Here is an 18,378-nt window from a genome sequence, read left to right on the forward strand (position 1 = left end):
TAAGTCACAGGAAGTTCTCTGAAGCACTCCAAAAATTATCAGTTTTCATAATTTTTAAAGGTGAAGCGATTACTTCTTTAAAGACGTAGATACAAAAACAAATGCGAGGGTCACATCTGGCTCAAAGAATCTTAAAATACGAGAGTAGTCTTACATTTTTCTCCCAAACACGTGCACAAAATCAGTTAAGATCATTGCGCAAACAGGGGAAAAAAATCACTATGTAATCAATTATCAGTGATTAACTATGATGTGCTGTGGAAAGGATTTTATATAAAAACAAATTCAACTCTCTTTATAGAACAACAGCTCGGTCAAAATGTCAGTAGTAAAAAAAAAAAAAAAAAAAAAAATTAATCTCATTGGATTAATCAAGGACCGTCATGGTCATAGAGCGATTATGGCGCAAAACACAACTTCAACACCACTTCAAAATGGAGTTTCTGCCAGCTATTTATTATAAGATGGACGGGAAATTAGTGGTGAACGATTATTCGAGCAAATCCCTCAGCAAACGGACGCCTTATAAGGGTAAATATGTTTCACATTTTTTTTACGAATAAAGTCAGAATTAATCGAATATTTACCAACAGCTTCCGTTTAGTCTTAAATGCTTTAGCTTGATTTTCTTTCAAAATTGCATATGCTTGGTTCGAATATCATTGCGTGCTCTTAAGTGCAATTATCAGGAGAAACAGCTTGGTGGGTGGGATTGCCGATATGGTTGTTTTATAAGTACAAAGCAAATATGGGTACACAAAAACCGAAAGTGATTGATTTTCATTCATTGTCTGCACTTTTTGACTCGTTCAAATAGGTGAGGCGACTTGCACTCTTTCGCCTCAGAGAACAAAGTGTAGTCTGAGTTGCTACAAAATAGAACTAGAGGGAAATCATACGCATTGACAAGATTATATTCATCCTACTTAACAACAGGGCCACTTAATTGCTTTTCAATGATAAACTGTCTAAACAATCCTGAAGGCTTGGAGGAAGTATTGCATTTACTTTGGATTTCCGGTAATCTTCCATTTAGAGCTGGAAAAAAAAAGGTAACTGATATCGTTTTTGAGAAGTAGTAATTAGGTTATGGTCAAACGTAAGCTGTGTTATGTTAATACCAAACTGAGAGAAACTGAAGTGAAAAATAAAAAAATAACGAAATTCTTTTTTTTTTTCTCTCACTAAATGTGATTTCCCAGTTGAAATCCACACAAATAAGAGTCCAACTACTTAATATTTTAGGTTTTTTTTTAAAGTTCATTGGAATTGGCGCTGATGGGAAAGAATTTCCTCATTAATGGCTTTTCAGGGCAAGAAAAAAAAAACATGAACGAGACAATAATGGGTATGGATCGCGAATTAAGATGGCAAGCGAATAATAAAATTAGACAAATAGATTAAAGTTCAAGATCAGAAAAATAGAACAGAAAGGAAACCTTCCTTTCCCAGATTTTAATCTTAGTTTATGATTGTTGCTATGAGAAGTGATCAATTACCAGTAATCGTTCCCGCTCAGTGATAACTCGTCATTTTGATAGGGTATGTTAGGAACCCGTTAACGGTCGGCAGAGAGCTGATAAATAGCAAACCATTGTGTATTTATTTTGTGTTCCTGAACACGTATTTAGCCCTGGGAGAGATAAGGACCAATGTGCTACACTCCTTAAGAAATAAAAAGTTATTCGGTTTTTTCTGAGCTTGGGTCTATGGCTTCAGGAAGAGGGCGTGCGTGATTTTGTTAACTCACTTCTGTTCATGTTATGCGGAACTTGCTCGAAGTTGTTTGATATGCCGAACCCGATTATTACACAGATCTCATACTTAATTACGTTGATATGGACTATGATTGCTATGAAAACAGATATAGCCGGCTTTTTTTGGACTGATACCAAAATCGTTTCTCATTTACTTGAGAGCTTCCTAAATCCTCCTATTGCTTGTACGTGCGAGGAGTCAGTTGAATATTAATCCACGAACAGTAAAGGGAACTGAGCCTCTTATATGAGACTGCGAGGTAATCTTGATTTCAACCATTGTTTGTAAAGTGCAGTCCAGCGCAAAAATTTAATAATCTCAGATTTTTCATTTCGGAGACGGCATGTATTATACATCATTACCATCATAAAAGAAAATCAATTTTAACTTAATCTAGCGTGGCATAATATACAGTAAGACTGATCAAGCAGCTCTTCACAGAGGTTCGAATCAAAAAGCAATAAATAGATTAAGCATGTTGTGGTAAAGATTACAGACCAGTTGAGAGCAAAATAAACATACAACCTCAACAAAGTCGAAAAAAAACCTCGAAGGATTTGGGCGATGCTTTATTTCATTGCCTCAATTTTATCATGAGCCTCTTTTTCCTCTAAAAAGTATTGATCAAGTCAAGCAATTCAGAAGATGGCATTCCTGTTTAAATTGTTTTAAAACGATCTAGAAAGAATGTGATTTACTTGTTTTGATAGCTTGCCTTTCGTACCTACTAGCTCAGAAGCCTTCATTCTTGATCCTTCTCCACAAAGATATGCAGCTTATAAGTTTATACAAATGTGACTTAAACAAACATATTCAGGACATTGTGATTATTTTTCGCGCTTAGTCTAAACATAACAGCGAGATAATTGATTTTTCATGACAGTCAGTTAATAAAAAGCAACCAAGCTTTTATTTACTTTGGACTTCCGGGCACCATTAGAACAAGAAAAACGTAACTCAGGAGTTTTTTTACAACGTGAAAACAATTTGCAATACTCTAGATGTACGTGAAATAATGCATCTAACTGCGTATCGAGAGCAAATTTCATACAGAAGAAGGAAAACGTCAATTCTATTCAGTACGTTTCCAAAGAAAACATTCCATGTTTACGAATGGTTTCTTCATTACTTGCTTCCTTCCTAAAACATGCAGGTAGACCCTGTTATCACCGAAATCTTAGCAAAATCTTTTGCAAAGATTAATATTAAGATAAGAGAGGATTCAAGCTACAAGAAAAAGAATACATACTTTTTCACAAAGCAATCCGAGCCTCGTGTGTATTTGAAAAAGAAATCCGTTTCATATATTAACATTAGAAGACCTGAAATGACTGACAAAGAAAAGCGGATCAGAAGTTTAATCGCTAATAGATCAGTTATTTCGCTGGATGATATTGATGGGGCATTTCCACTAATTACAACAGCGAGATTTGCGTTGTAAAATTATGAAGTCTCAGAAACAAGGATGGACAACGGGCGAAAAGCTTTCGTCAAAACAACAGGAAGGTCAAGCAATCTCACGGCCTCTAGCGCCGACGAAAGCGGAAAAAGATTGGCGCTCGAAAGTGAAAACATTGTGATAGCTTTACCATCACCGGGAGAATCAGATTAGTAATTTTGCAAGGTACAGCTAAAATCTATCTACAGGAGTAGCATGATAGAGGTGCAAGGGTTATTAGAACGAATTATGTCAAAACTGTATATCAGCATTATCCTGCATACTTGGTGGTAGCCTGCGTAGCTGATAAAAGTTTGTGTGCACTCTGAAGCGTGGCTAGTTTTTAGTTGTGCGTCGCAAAATTACCAATTTGTGTCTCCCGATGATGTGTTTATCATTCCGTTTTGAGTGTTTACATAATTTTGCGCGGTTTTTGTTCATTTTGACGATTTTGCTAAATTAGATAAAGGTTGTCGGCAATGTGTTCGAAAATTTGTACCATTCTGCTAAGAAGACCGGTAAAAGGTAGAGAGGCGGGAGGCCTGGCATCGGTCCAATTTCATCGGGCCCGAAAAAACCGCAAGCTTAGATTCCGCTTTTTAAATGTTTAGTTGGGCTTTGACTTGGAGTACGGTCAACTACGCTGATTTTCACCCGAAATACGATTTATTGTCTTTCGTAATTATATCTTGCGAGGTGGGCCGCTTTTGTTAAAGTACAGGCAGCCGGATGCATGAAAATGTAAAGAGGTCAATGCGGGTGCCAAATTTAATTTTCACGCAGACGACTGAGGAAGTTCACCCTTGCAATGATCTAGAATAAACGACTCTTACCGTAGGAAAATCTCAGCATTTGCTTTAGATGGAGTTCAGAGATAAGAGAGAAATTTAATCGGTTTACAAGAAGAATAATACATATTATTTCACAAAGCAATCTGAGTCTCGTGTGTATTTGAAAAAGGAATAAAACTAATATATTAACATTAGAAGACTTGGAATGACTGACAAGGAAAAGTGGATCAGAAGTTTAATCGCTAAAATGATCAGTTGTGGCTTGATGAACTTGATGCTCATCAATGTGAATTCCAGCGTCTGGGGGAAACAGAAGATTCTCAAATCCCTCTTTTTGTGGATTATATCGATGGTGTGTTTCGTGAAATAGTGCGAACGCATGACAATATCGAAACCGAAAGTAAAGACAACAGCACTGTGTCCATCTGATAAATTTATGGAACACCAGGAACAATGTATCCAAGAGAGAGAAGGCGTTCAGGGTTCTGGTTCAGCCTCCGAAAATGGAGCGATCTATCTCACTTCCGGTTCTCAAGACTCCATGAGAATCTTTTGAACAAGGGAAGAGAAGATGACCCTTCCACTTTTGCGAATTTTACAATGGAAGGAGCCCCTTGTAATCTCATGGCAAACGTTTTCCACGACCTGGAGGATCAACGATGGCCATTTAAAATGGTGAGGAATGTGTGGTCGCCAACTTGACTGGCAAAACTGATTATGTATCATAAGTTCGAGTGCAGGTATAATTTTTTTCTTACCGTGCTTTTGAAAAAGTTAGTCAAAATAGAAAACATTGTATCTCGAACCTTTTCAATACAGCTAGTTATTCTACTTCCCTTTTAAAATCGAAAATTTGTTTGAGGTGGGTCTAGGTCTCTCGAGAAGAGTCTGTAAAGCCGGTAAAACGATAGAAAGTGTGGTCTATTCTATGGGTTACAAAAGACAATTAGTTGCTAGCTCAGTTATTTTGTAACATGTAGTATTCAAGAATGAATCATTTCCAACCGAGCCACTTACCATGACAAAAGTAGCCAAAAAATCTGGAGCCCATCAGATAATTTCGTGGGCTTCTCAAAAAAGGTGCGCATTATAACTATTATAATTTGGAATGATTACAAGTGTCTACATATTTCCTAAAATTTTATGACATAATATAGAAGTGCCAAAAAATTGCACATTCCGAAGGATCGTTATCGGTGACTAGAGAGCTTGATCACTAAAGCTAAAACTATTGAAGACTTTTTTCCAGGTAGTTTTTAGTCGGAGGGTTAGTTTATTTGTTGTTAGACTTAAGCGTAAATTTTCTACCACTTCGTTTTTTCGCCTTGTTTCTAAAGTACATAGTCTATGGTCAGACATCTTGCCGTTCAGACACCGATTATTTAAAACTCGAAGCAATTGTAATTAAATTTGTAATTTAGTCCTTTTTATTTAAAACTTGGTCAATTCAAGGTCTGTCTTTTTTCCTGAAGAGACTCACTTATTCTGCTTTACGGTCCCTTGATATACTGCTACGTCCTTTCATTGGCCGTCAAAATGCCAAACGCGACTATCTATTTTTACATTGTTGCTTTTTATACCAGTGAATATCATTTTTAATAAATTTCGTTGGAAGAAAACCAAAGAAAACAGGATAATAGCAATAAAAAACGGAACCAAATTAATTCGACAACTCGCCGATGATTCCGGATTGAGATCCGAACAAACTTTTCAAACGTGTAACAAATTTCAAATTGTGAAAATACTATATATTTAGGGGTTATTAACGACTCAAAATAAAGTGTGGATTTATCAATGGTGATGTGTGGAAGCTACGAAGAGTTATACTAAAACTTACCTTGTGATCCAAGAGCTGTGTATATGAGACAAAACTCCTATATAACAATGCATTTTAACACAGGATTCGTAACCCATAACTTAGCCGGAAGAGTCCCGCGCTGTTCAGTATTAAAGGTAAACTTCTTAAACGTGCGCTTTCGATTCATATCGTGTAGATATCTTTCTTTGATCACGACCACCGAGGACGAATTTATTCCTTTTGTTTTGTGTTGTTTTTGATTATTTCATTTTTGTTTCATCGATGACTTTTTTCTTTCCTTTAGCTGCTACTGACGTCCTGCTCTCAAAAAAAAAATACAGACGACTTTCCTTTCGAGAGACTTTAATTACCTAGCTTATTTCTGATAAAGATAGGGTGTTGAAATTGGAAAAAGTTGTAAATTTAATATGTTCAAATATGCAGCTGACAGAGAAGACACCCGTTCGAACAATAACATTGTTAAAACGCGCTGACTAGATATTGTTCTTGTTTAAGGCATGTCTGTGTCTTCCTTTTTGTTTGTTTTATTTGTTTTGTTTGTTTTGTTTGTTTTATTTGTTATCGTTTTTGTGACGAGAGACTTTCAGGAAGAAACAGAGTGTTCTTCACACTGTCAAGACATCAAAGGTTTAGGGTAAAAACTAGAATGATATCAGAACTGTAGTGTGTTCTTAATGGCTGCCTACCCTACAACTATTTTTCTGTCCTAATCTCTGGAGACGAGCATGGTTGTTAGCAAAACAAATACTGTATTTCCTTTAATAACCACCCACGCTCGAATAAGCGCCCTCACCCAAATAGTGGCCCACCACTCCCCTCCCACCTCACTTTCTCAAACAAATTAGTTGGATGTAAAAAGAAACCTGCTTGAATTGCCAGTATATTAATAAATTTTAAATAACGCCCGGGCACTTATTCGAGGAAATAGTGTATACCGCAATTACGTTCCAACGTTAGACTTGCACCAGGTTGATGAGTAAGAAAGTGCATTGAAAGTGCATTGAAAGTGCATTGAAAGTGCATTGAAAACTGAATTCATGAAAAGATGAAGAGGATGAGTTAAGGGGTTTCCCTATAATTAAACATTCTTTTTAAATATCTGAACGGCAAATTTAAGCCTTGGCAAAATTTTATCTTTTAATTTACCTCACAGCTCCTTGCCAAAGCGTTAAAAAGTGTTTGAGAGTACTTTTGTCGACTAAAACGTGGATTTGTACCATCATCAAATTAGGACGTTGCTGCACCATGCAACAGTTTCATCTACCCACCATAATGAATATCAGATGGAAGTCATTAGAACGCATTTGAATTTTCAAGTTTTCGAGGTAGAAAGCCTCTACAATTTAATTAGAAACCTATATCGCCAAGGTTCTGTTCTGTTTTTCGGTTTCAGTCCCTTCATGATTAAGTTAACGAAAACGAAGAAACCATCTCTTTAACAGGCCGCTACAATTGGCCAGAACCTAATTTAGAGCCAATGAACACCGAGTTCTCTCAGACAGTTGGAAGCTGTTAGTCTATTGTACCACCAAATTTCGCAACGTTTCGTTGTTAAGTGAAAACAGATTCGAGTTGCTGCAGCATATACAACGTTAATTTGAGAGCGACTTAAATGGGAAACTGAAAGCGCAAGCAAAGCTAAACTTCACCAAGTGCCTTACCTATCCATTATGTCCGCTGATTTCAAGCGCTGTCTCATTTCCGTTCTCTTGCCTTTTATCTTCCCAGCAGCTAACGGTTCTCCAGGTAAATGTTTTATCACACCCTTTGTTTTATTCAAGTTTTTCTTAGATTTTTTCCTTGTTCCCTTAACACTTCTAGAGCCCTTCCGCCCTAGATGAGGCGGACCTTTCTACAAGTAGAAACGAAAACCAAAAGCACGCAAACCGTTTTTCCATCTGCCGTTCTTCCCAAAACGTCATGACGAAGATTATTCAAGCTGTCTCAATTTATTCCAAAACGATTAAAGATTAGACAATCACTTATACCGTTTGAATGTAAAGTAAATTTTAACCAGTTTCTGCAATCTTAAAATCAGTAATATTTTACAAAAATTTCACCGGAAAATCTTCATAGCAGTGTGCGTTGAGAAGAAGTATTTATAAGTCACATTTCCACGCACTATCTTGGGCTCCTATTTTGAACAAAACTTTGTTTGCACTGTCTACTGAATGTCATTTTTCATCAATATTCTTGTCCTTGTTTCAATTTGTTCATTCCTCTCTTTTTGTCATAGTTTCTTAATAAGAGCTATCAATGATAATTTACCATAATTCTCGTTGTCCTCACTCAGTCTTTCTCATTTATGTTATTTTACGGCTATCAGCTCCGTTGCAATTAAAAGATGCTAACGGTTAATTTTTTTTTTGTAACACTTATGGTTAAAATTTTTCAGTATTTTCGTCTAACGGCTAATTTGTTTTGCCGTTTTTCTTTTAACAATCAGCCCATTGAGACCCTGGGTCTCTTATAGGGAATTCTAGATCTTTCAACTTTCCTCAATGTGCCTCAGATTAAAAGCTGTTTAGAATACCATGTTTATTGATTGTAATATGAAGCCCGCCGAAGGGAAAAAATCGCCTCTCAATATGAAAATACCTGAATGGTCTTTAAAAGCATTAGATTTCTTGTTTCCCTTCGAACATAGCGATGCTGGTTTACAAACAGAGCGGGTAGGTTCATGCCAAAATTAAAGCAGCCGCTTGTTCAGAGCTGTTTTCCTCGAAACTGCATCAACATTTTCAGTATAGTAGCATAGACGTTGAACGTCCAACGTAGTTGAGCAAATCAACGTGGTGTCGATTGCATCAAAAGATAGAGAAGAAGCTAGTTAAATTTGTGCCTGGTTCTATATTTAATTTACTAAAATAGGCGCATTTGGCAACACGTGGAATAGTTTCTCTTTACTGTAACTACACAATAATGATTTTCATATATTCAAAGTCGTTTAAGATATTATTGTTTACATTTATAACAAGCTAGTCAAAACAATTTCAGCAGAATATCAAATAGTTCGTCGCACGAATGAGTGGAAATGCTGTACATGTAAGAGTAAGAACTGGAAATTGACTCCAGTCTTATATGCCTGGAGTTCCCACTCTTAACGGATGACCACCATAGTTTCTCCCGTAAATCATCGATAACGTCTTCCAATTTCCCTTTGATTTCCATATTATAACTCGGGAACAACTGTTATTCGGGTAAGATATTTTTAATTTCCGCGATAACATATAACCGTTTACTAGTAGGTCTCAGTGGGGTGATGGCTTTTATAAGTAACGGTAAAAATTTTTGCTTTGTTAAGGCTACCATTTAATTTCTTTCCGTCAAGTCTAAAACATCGAACTTTTTCAGTTAGCTTTGTTAACGACTGACGGTTAACACCTGTCAGTTCTACGCCCAACGGCTGCATTAATTTACTTAGTCGACTAGTCAGATTATTTGAACTATTCTAAAAAAGGATTCTGATTGGCTTATTGTAGCGTGCTTAATGAGAGTAGAGAGCATGCTGACGACACTGTTGTTCGCTTTTGAGATAAACTTTGTTTTGACTAATTGTAATACGTGGGGAATTAAGCGGATTCTTTATCATAAAATAAATAGAGAAGCCTTGACCAGCTCTGTTCTGTTGTAAAGCACTTAAGAAGCGGCTTAAGTCTCAAGAACTGGGACGTCTGCGTCTCGTGTTTCTCCCTACACTTTTTCCATGCTCTAGCCGCTTCCTGCACGCTTAATAATAAAACAGAGCGTTGTCAAGGCTTCTCTATTTGTTAAATAGTAGCTGAAAATTATGGAAATGAATATAATGACACACAGGAAGTTCTTACCAGCACCAAAATAAACAATTGTTTTATGATAATTTAACAAAGATTCAAAATGCCAGCTGTTGTGTATGTGTAGAAGTGAAAAATTAGGAGGTCATCAAATAAATTCTTCATTTTCACAAGTTAGGTTTACATCTCTCCATTTCTTTAACACGCAGATTTTCAACGAAGAATCAATTTAGTCAATTATATTGTGATACAGAAATTTTGCAAGCTTTTCCGGTCTAAACGTCTGCTCGATTTTGTTTTGAATACAAAATTGTGGGAAAGTCGGGTAACCTATGCCTCATAATTTTTTTTGAGACCACCTCGTTAAAAAAAATTCTTTCAGGTCCATTTTATCTTAATTCAGCACAAACGGTTTGAACATCAGTGTGCATATCATTTAGGAAATTTCAGTTACCGTTTACTGACGACCATACGACAGTATGGATATGAAAAGTGTCGTGGAAGTGAATTGGCTGACGTGTAACACGGCTGCATAATTATAACTGTTATTTATCAATTTTTATGATAGCATGTCAGATCACAGAATAATGTGACAAAACTTTATTATGGCAATTGACAGGCAAATTATTGCTGAACCGAGCAGCATTCTAAGCAAATATTTTTACGTGTATAAACTAAGACAGAACAGTTGACATACGAAACAGTTTGACAGCCAATATTTTTACCGGTGACAGCCAAATTTCTACTGTTTCAGGCATACGTTTTAAGGGCCAGGCCTTTTCTAATCGTGTTCCGTATCATGTATTCTGTTTCTGTCTTCCTTCTTTTATTGGAACTCTGCTTTGTGACACGCAATGCTGTCAGATCACAAGGTTAGTTTCAGTATGATTCATATCCAATTCATCTTTTCTTTGGTTTGAGTCATCGTTACTTTTTGGGAAACGTTATATTCAAATTAGAAGAATTCGTCATTAGGTCAGAAAATTAGCTTTATCCACGTATATTTGCCGAAGTAATGTTAAAATTTGGGAGACTTAGGAGAAAGTTATGCAAACCCGAGACACTGTCGAGGGTTTGTATATCTCTTTCCTTTTAAACACTTTCTACAAAATAAAAATAAAATAGACGAAGAAAAAAATTCAAGTCTAACACAACTGATAATGAAATGTCACTAACCACATTTTCCATAATTCTTAACATCATCAAAAGCAATAATGTTTCGTTTAATGTATTTATTATTTCCATTTGAAAGACGTCTGTATCGCAGACCAGTGTCGCAATTTGGAGTTTGGACCTGAGAAAGCATTTGAAGGGAAACGCCTCGTAAACCACACAATTCGCACCGTAGAAATAACAGTTTCCAGGTTTTGTGAAAACTTGTGTTATATGGAGCCCAACTGCGTCAGCATTAATCTTTATACACGGGCAGATGGAAATGGAAACTATAAATGTGAACTGAACAATGCTACTCATGAAGGACACGAAGAAAGGTTGATAGACCAAGAGATGTATTCTTATCGCGCAGCTGAGGTAAATATAACTTTCAATTTAAGATTCAGATTGGTTTATTTTGTTATTCTTTTCAAACCTCTTAGTCTCATGTTGACCTTAAATTACGAACTTGTGTTGTTTTCACTCTTTCAAGACATTAGCGGTAATACTGTGTCTGTGCTCTTCACCAAAATCTCTTCAAAGACAAAGCATTTCAAAGTTTTTGGAAAAATATAGAAATAGAAGGACAACTATGATTACAAGGATAATGACGGCGATATTGATGATCTTAGCGGTGCAGTTGATTATTGGGTGTTGAAAATAATTATAACAATGATAATGGTAATGACAATGACAACGGTTTTTTTTTTCTGTCAGAGCAATTGTGTTCAAAATCCTTGTAAGAACAATGCTACTTGCCAAAGCGGATTTACTAAGAAAGGTTATCGGTGTCTTTGTACCGCTGGATTTGAGGGTCCAATTTGCGAAAGAGGTAAACACAACTCCAATGTTGATAACTTGAGGCCTTCAGTTTAACAACAAGGAAAAACTTTGCCGCGTTCCTTGTTAATTGGGTCTCGAAGAACAAAAGAGCTTCTTCTTTCCTCATGTAGCTTAAAGCTCCCTTATTAGTCAGTAAGAACCGACGAACAATAGGCCTATGTCGCAGTTTCTTCAAAAACACAACTCTATAGCGAATTTTTGGTTTTTTGTCTTTTCTTCTCGTCATCTCCTTCTCCTTATTCGTCTTCACATATCTTCTTCTGAGCTGCACTGAAAGTGGACGGAAACAATAGTAAAATACATGAACCACAAGCAAAAAGTAGAACTTTCTGGATTAAAAAGAGGGAATATATGACTGTTTCGCGGCTCATAAGTACTGCTTGTGACTTACGAGGTGGCTGTTGATCGATTCATTTCGAATACATTTTTTTCAGTCTGTAAAAAGCAAAAATGATGTTTAGCGATCATGAGAAAACAAAAACTACGTTTACCCTGTTAAGAAGAGTATTTGAAGGAGGCCTACCCATTTATTTGTGTATTTTTTTGTTCAGACATAAACGAATGTGTTCGTGGGCTACACAAATGCAGCTCTAATGCGTTTTGCAACGATACGAAAGGGTCATACAATTGCACGTGCAAACATGGATTCACGGGAAATGGACAAGAATGCAAAGGTAGTTGTTTGATCTATTAACAATTATGTGATGAAAAAAATTAAGCTTATATTTGCAAATTATCCACAAAGGGATAATAACTTACATCTCGATCCTCTCAGCAAGAAAATGTATAGTGAAACTGAACGCGGGCAGAGATATATATGGACGAAACCACATTGAAAAATTTTATTCTTGATCACCAAAGTGTTTTTGCATCAATTGGAATCAATTTGCTCATCACTGTTTGTTGGTTTCATTCATCCTTTGTTGCCGGACAGACTGTCGTATGGCTACAGAAACCTATTTGATGTTCTCAACAACAAATATTAATGCTGTGCAAATCAAATACGAATATCAAGTAATGCTTCTGACCTTTTAAATCTTTTATACATTTTCGTCAATTTTTTGTCGGCTTTATATCTATAGACATCGATGAGTGTGTCGGAGGGTCACACTCTTGCAGCCCTGATGCCTATTGCAACAATACCAAAGGGTCTTACAACTGTACATGTAAACCTGGATTCACTGGGAGTGGAAGAGAATGCGAGGGTATGTGTTACTTTTGAGAATATTGAGCAAAGGAGGCGGATTTTCTAATTTCGAACTTTCTGATAAAACAAAAACTACGTTTACCGTGATATTAAGAACAGTATGTAAAGGAGGCTTAATTGTTGTTGGTTTTACAGCTGTTGGTGCTTCTATGTTTTTTTTTCTATAAGATAATTTGTTTTTATTTATTCGTGTATTTTTTGTTCAGACATCGACGAATGTGTTCCTGGGTTACACAAGTTTCTGAGTCCCTCTTCCGTGTAGTGTTTTAAAACGTTTGCAGACGCAGATTTTTTAAAAATCCTTGTAATGAGAAAATTATTGAATTCGGTTTTCGCATGAAATTACGATTCATTAAACCTTGTGTCTGTGTCTGCGTGATCTCCCTCGTCCTTTGGCTTCAAAAGACAACTCAAATCATGGGTTTGATAATTCAAGATATCATACTCAACCTCATCCAGTAATTGCTAACAACAATCGATCCTCTCCCGACGCTGTTTCTTATCAATGATGTATTTGAAGAAATTATACATGCCGCCAAATAAAGTGAATGAAAACTGAGAACTCTTTCCAGCCAAAAAGCAGTTCTTGGAACATAATAAAATTTTTCTGCCAATCAGTCAGACTGCAGTCTGCAGTTTCCCAATGATGGATTAAGATGTACCTAGAACAAGTTCACAATTTCTTCTCATAAAAGATATTTTTAATCTTCTTGCAGGAGTTTCCTCGTGTAAAGAAATTCATTACTTGTAAGTAAGATTGATATTCGATATTATTTTCAGAGTACATCAAACATTCCACTTGCCGGCAATTAGTTTAAGCCCATCACGTCACCAAATATACCCCAATTTTCAAGCCACATTCCATATGCGGAGAAAGTCCTCCTTTAAACCTTGATTCGTTTAAGTGGAGTGCATTACTCTCCTCAGGGAAGAGGTAAAAAATATATTTTGCACTCGAAAACCTGTTTGATTCCAGGACAAATAACCGAGCATTGTTGTTATGAAGGCTGTTGTTTTTGTTCCGCAGATATCGACGTCTGAAGGATCAACTTTTCATTTGCTTATTTGTTTAATCATCATTGTTATTATTATTATCACCCAGTATCTCTCCCATTGTCATTTTCACTGCCACCGTTGTAGCTATGATAATTATTTTTATAAGCTCGTCTTATTTCACCATCATTGTTCTCGTTAATTGTTGTATTTTTTTTTTTTTCATTTTGATTTAAAAGATCCAATGTGAGTGGGGTGGTTACCCTTCTTGTTGATTCCCAACCATTGTCCGTTTTCTGTCACATGGGAAATTTCGGGTGTGGAGATGGAGGATGGACACCAGTTATGAAGATTGACGGCAGAAAGGTGCATACCTTTATTAAATAATTAATCTCGTGTATAAACGCGCTCTCTTTCAAAACATTGCAAGTTAAAAACCTGCGTGTTACATACGTATGCCTTTTATTTTTCATCGAGAAGATAATGCACGAAGAACAGACGTTGTTCAACGTAAATTTCAAAACTTGTGTGTAGTGACTGAAAAAAAATGTCTTAATTATCCTAACATATTTGTCTCTGGTATCATGTAACAGCTAGATAAGAAATATAAACCATCGAGATCATAATTCGGTTAAAAGCAGATACACTACAGGACGTCGACAGCAGAAAACCCATCAATTCGGAGAAAAAAAATTAAAAAATTAATTGCTTCTCTATTTCAGACCACCTTCCGTTATCGTGCATGTTATTGGAGTAATTACGATGAATTCAACCTTCGCGATGGAGAGACTGGGTTTGACGAACAAGAATCAAAGTTACCCACCTACTGGAACACATCCTTCTCCAAGATCTGTCTTGGAATGAAGATCAACCAACAGCTCAGATTTATTGTTATCAACAGGCTGGCTGACTCTCTGCACTCGATAATTGCTGATGGCCAATACCGAAACACGTCGCTAGGTCGTGACGAGTGGAAAAAGTTGATTGGCAACAACGCCTCTTTACAGAACAACTGTAACAAGGAAGGATTCAATGCCTTTAGTGGTAGAAGTAATCGTTCTAAAGTCAGAATTGGTATTGTAAGCAATGACCAGAACAACTGCCACTCGTGCAACTCTTTGATTGGATTTGGAACAGGAAGTCACCCTAATGACGCAAAATCTTGTGGAAACAAGGCACATAAAGGACACAAGAGTATAAAAGCCATGGGGTACATATTGGTGCAATAAAACTATCCTTTGTTGTTTTAAGTCCGTAAACCACGCTTGTTTCACCTTGGAGAAATCTTATTGTGACAAAACAGTCCAGGGAAACGGTCGTGAAAAAGCCCTAAATATAAAATAACTACACATTTAAACTCTTAAAGAGATATGTAGATATCCCCAAATCTCTTATACTTCAATATACAAGGATATTTAAGACGTTTTTTAATGAAATATTAACGACCTCAGCTATATCAAACAAAGTTTTGAAATATTTCCGAAAAAAAAGATGAATTCTGATTAATTGCCACTTGGTTTTTATGCAACAGAAACAGCAGTGTTAGGTCCCTCGAAAGCCATCGTTCTTGTTCACCTCAAAACTTCATTGTTTTAGACTAGAAATGGCTAAAACGATTCGAATATTCATCGGCATTGATAGATCATCGAGCTCAAAATTTTCTAGCAGTGACAATATCTTGCTCTTAAAGCATGGAACAGTTAAATTCCACCTCTTTGAATACTGAACTGATTGATCTTGTGTACTTTTGTAGCTGGTTAAAGAGTGGAAAACCTTAAAATAGACTCGGATTCTATTGGTTACAGGTCGATGTTTTAGTACATGTAGTGCCCGTTTTTTTAGCGTAATTTGCTAAAAATAGTTAGAGCATAGTAGTTAATTCACAGTTTCATTAAACTTTGTTGTTCCTGCAATCTTTAAAGTATCGTCTGATTTTTTCGTTGTGATTGGTCCTAGAACTGAAAGCCCCAAGATGTTGGAAAAAAATATGCCACGGCGAGTACAATTTCTGGTCGAACTTTCTGGGTATCAGATGCATCGAAACGTTTTCAGCCAAAAAAAAATTCTAGTAGCATGAACATGTCAAAAATCGTAGTGAAAAGTGTTGGCCACGGAGGTGCACAGGTGAAATACAAAAATAATTATCACTCTACAAATATATTTATTTAAGCAAAACACAAAAACTAGATGACGCTCTTAGTCAGAGATATTGTGAATTTGATTAGGAATTTTCAATATGTCTACAGGAAACTCGAGAATCTATTAGTTGATAAAATTTCCCGTTTTATCTTTTGAGGCGAAGTTTCCTTAATAACGCGCGAGTAAAAAAGACCTGAAGAGGAAATGATGTGCAGGGTGGGCAGTCCTAAAGCAAACACTGGGTTCTAGATGATCTTAAACACTCTATAGCTTTTACTCTGTGTTGGTAACGGAAATTATTTTGGCAGCAACTAAGGAATACCGTGGGTAGCAAAAAATAAATAAATTAAATAATGATAAAGAGAAAACATAGTGCTTGTGCCTCCTCGTGTAGTCCAGCTGTTATCGACCAAAAAAACACTGAATTGTTCAAATTAATGATAAAAGCATGAAACTTTGCCACAACACTGACATAGGGCCAATCCAAATTAACTTTTGGTGACGAGAACCACGCATGTCAGAAAATCGCTAATAAGGAAACGAGCTTAAGAATAAAAAAAAAAATTCCCTTAATAAACGACATTGCTTAGGGAAATTTGCGACAAAAGCCTTCAAACATAACCACCGAGTCATTTTCTATCCATTCGTATTCATCTTATGCCATTACGGTACTATCCTCTTTGATATTTATCATAATGTTTGGGTACCCTGTGGTCAAACGTTAAATATACCTGTCTACATTATTTTCTGAATCACTATTGATAATTATGCCTGTAGTTAAACATCAAATAAACCTGTCTACATTATTTTTGAATCACTATTGGTAAAACTTGTTTATCTTAGAAACATTAAGCTCATGTCTTTGCTTGATTTGACATTCTCTTCCGTTACTTTAGTCATTAACGAGCTATTATAAATAATTTTTGGTTAACAGATTTGGGATGCCTGTGGTAAATTGTTCTGCAGCACTTCTCTGAACGGCGCTGTAGGTGAAATCCTAAAATTTTCTCCTATCTAACCAAAATTTGACAAACGATTGATGTAATGCCTAATTCTTAGTCGATCTACTCTAATCGTTAGTGACACCGTTGTAAATATTTGTTGCTGTTAGAACTTGCCGCCACAGTTTCACAAACCGTTGCATGCCAAATTAGCCTTTAAGCACTTGCATCGTCCTTTACATGAGGCTCTGTATCCGCATCGAATGAGTTCGTGGCAAGATTCTTTGCTTGCGGTAGAGCTGTTCAGAATGGTGACCATGAGTCGTTGAGCTGCCGCCACCCCCAGTCAGATGGGCTTGGAAGCACTTGCTGACAAAGGAAGGTTACTGTTGTGTTTTTAGATTATCAATCAGAACAAGTTTTATGAATTTCATTTTATCTCTGTTAGTTTTCAAATCATACACCAAATGAATATAATCCGTGTATCTTTACTAGATAACCTGCCAGTTGAAGAAAAATAATGAGGATGGGAAGGAGAGTTAACTAGAGATTTTCAGACTGTGTGGTGCATGTACATGTTGGAGTTACTTTTTTGTTTCAGTTAAATTTCATTTTTCCGTTGTTTTTAGGTATGTGATGTATGATAATGAGTTTTAAATAAGGAAAAAATAAAATTTAACTGGAAACAAAAATTAACTGCAACATACTCATTTACTGTTATTTACTGTTATAACTATCTTTATTGCTAGGAACAGAAACCTCGGAAAATGGCTCAGAACTGAATTCTGAGAAAGAAAGTGATGTTGTCTCAGACACTGATGATAGTATTTCTGAAAAGGAAGAGATCTAAGTACATCACAGGTGCCACGCCAAAAAGTTCTATGAAAACAAAAATGGAGAAGTCATTTGAAACAGTGTGTGTGAGTCTCCGTGAATCCTCAGAAGCTGAGACGAAGAGGTGAATACAGCTCTTTAATTTCATAGTTTCCAAAATGTTTTTAGCAAGAATTAATGGGGGAGTTAACATTCTCTGGCTAACCTTTAAGTAGCCAATTTAACATGGGGTAGGCTGGAACTGGTTAGATAACAGGATGAATTTCCTTCCCCAAAATTTCTTCTTTCATATCAGATGGAAATAACCTCCCTCTACACCCCAGAGCGTACAGTTGTGAGTTAGAAAAGACCCTTGCGTCACATACACTTCCTGGCCACCCTACAAAAATATCGTGGAATAGGTAATTACTGTCTGCAAGAGCTTGCATTACAATACTGTGGTACCATTTCCTGTTGTTGTAACTTGCATGATTTTGCTGTGGTGTTGAAATTGGTATATGTGTGCCATCGATTGCTCCAGCACACATGGGAAACCCCATTTCTCCTTATAATTAGCCATCACAAGAGTGAGTTCATCTCCTTTAGCAATGGACAGATACTTTGGCTTAAGTTTTCTTACCACTGGAGCGGCTACCTTGCGGATACAAATGTAAACAAAGCCCCTGGATAAACCAAATAGGTTAGAAAGTG

General features: G+C 36.4%; 1 protein-coding gene across 1 annotated transcript; it reads left to right on the forward strand.

Annotated features, from left to right (window-relative positions):
• Window positions 1-10,254: 10,254 nt before the first annotated feature.
• Window positions 10,255-15,680, forward strand: LOC113665151 (uncharacterized). Its single transcript, XM_089211776.1, has 8 exons — window positions 10,255-10,451; window positions 10,832-11,109; window positions 11,449-11,563; window positions 12,126-12,248; window positions 12,657-12,779; window positions 13,498-13,528; window positions 14,014-14,140; window positions 14,497-15,680. The coding sequence occupies exons 1-8, from the start codon at window positions 10,379-10,381 to the stop codon at window positions 15,001-15,003; spliced, it is 1,377 nt and encodes a 458-aa protein (XP_089067902.1). The 5' UTR covers window positions 10,255-10,378; the 3' UTR covers window positions 15,004-15,680.
• The last annotated feature ends 2,698 nt before the right edge of the window (window positions 15,681-18,378 follow it).

This window comes from Pocillopora damicornis, chromosome 7 (genome assembly GCF_964200805.1).
Source record: "Pocillopora damicornis chromosome 7, jaPocDami1.2, whole genome shotgun sequence".
Lineage (NCBI taxonomy): Eukaryota > Metazoa > Cnidaria > Anthozoa > Scleractinia > Pocilloporidae > Pocillopora > Pocillopora damicornis.

What these genes read in the sequence shown, in the direction of transcription:
- LOC113665151 (XM_089211776.1), top strand. Translation starts at nt 10,379, where the DNA reads ATGTATTCTGTTTCTGTCTTCCTTCTTTTATTGGAACTCTGCTTTGTG. An exon ending in GGGTCCAATTTGCGAAAGAG is followed by an intron (nt 11,564 to 12,125) that starts GTAAACACAACT and finishes TTTTTTGTTCAG; the next exon opens with ACATAAACGAATGTGTTCGT. An exon ending in GAGTGGAAGAGAATGCGAGG is followed by an intron (nt 12,780 to 13,497) that starts GTATGTGTTACT and finishes ATCTTCTTGCAG; the next exon opens with GAGTTTCCTCGTGTAAAGAA.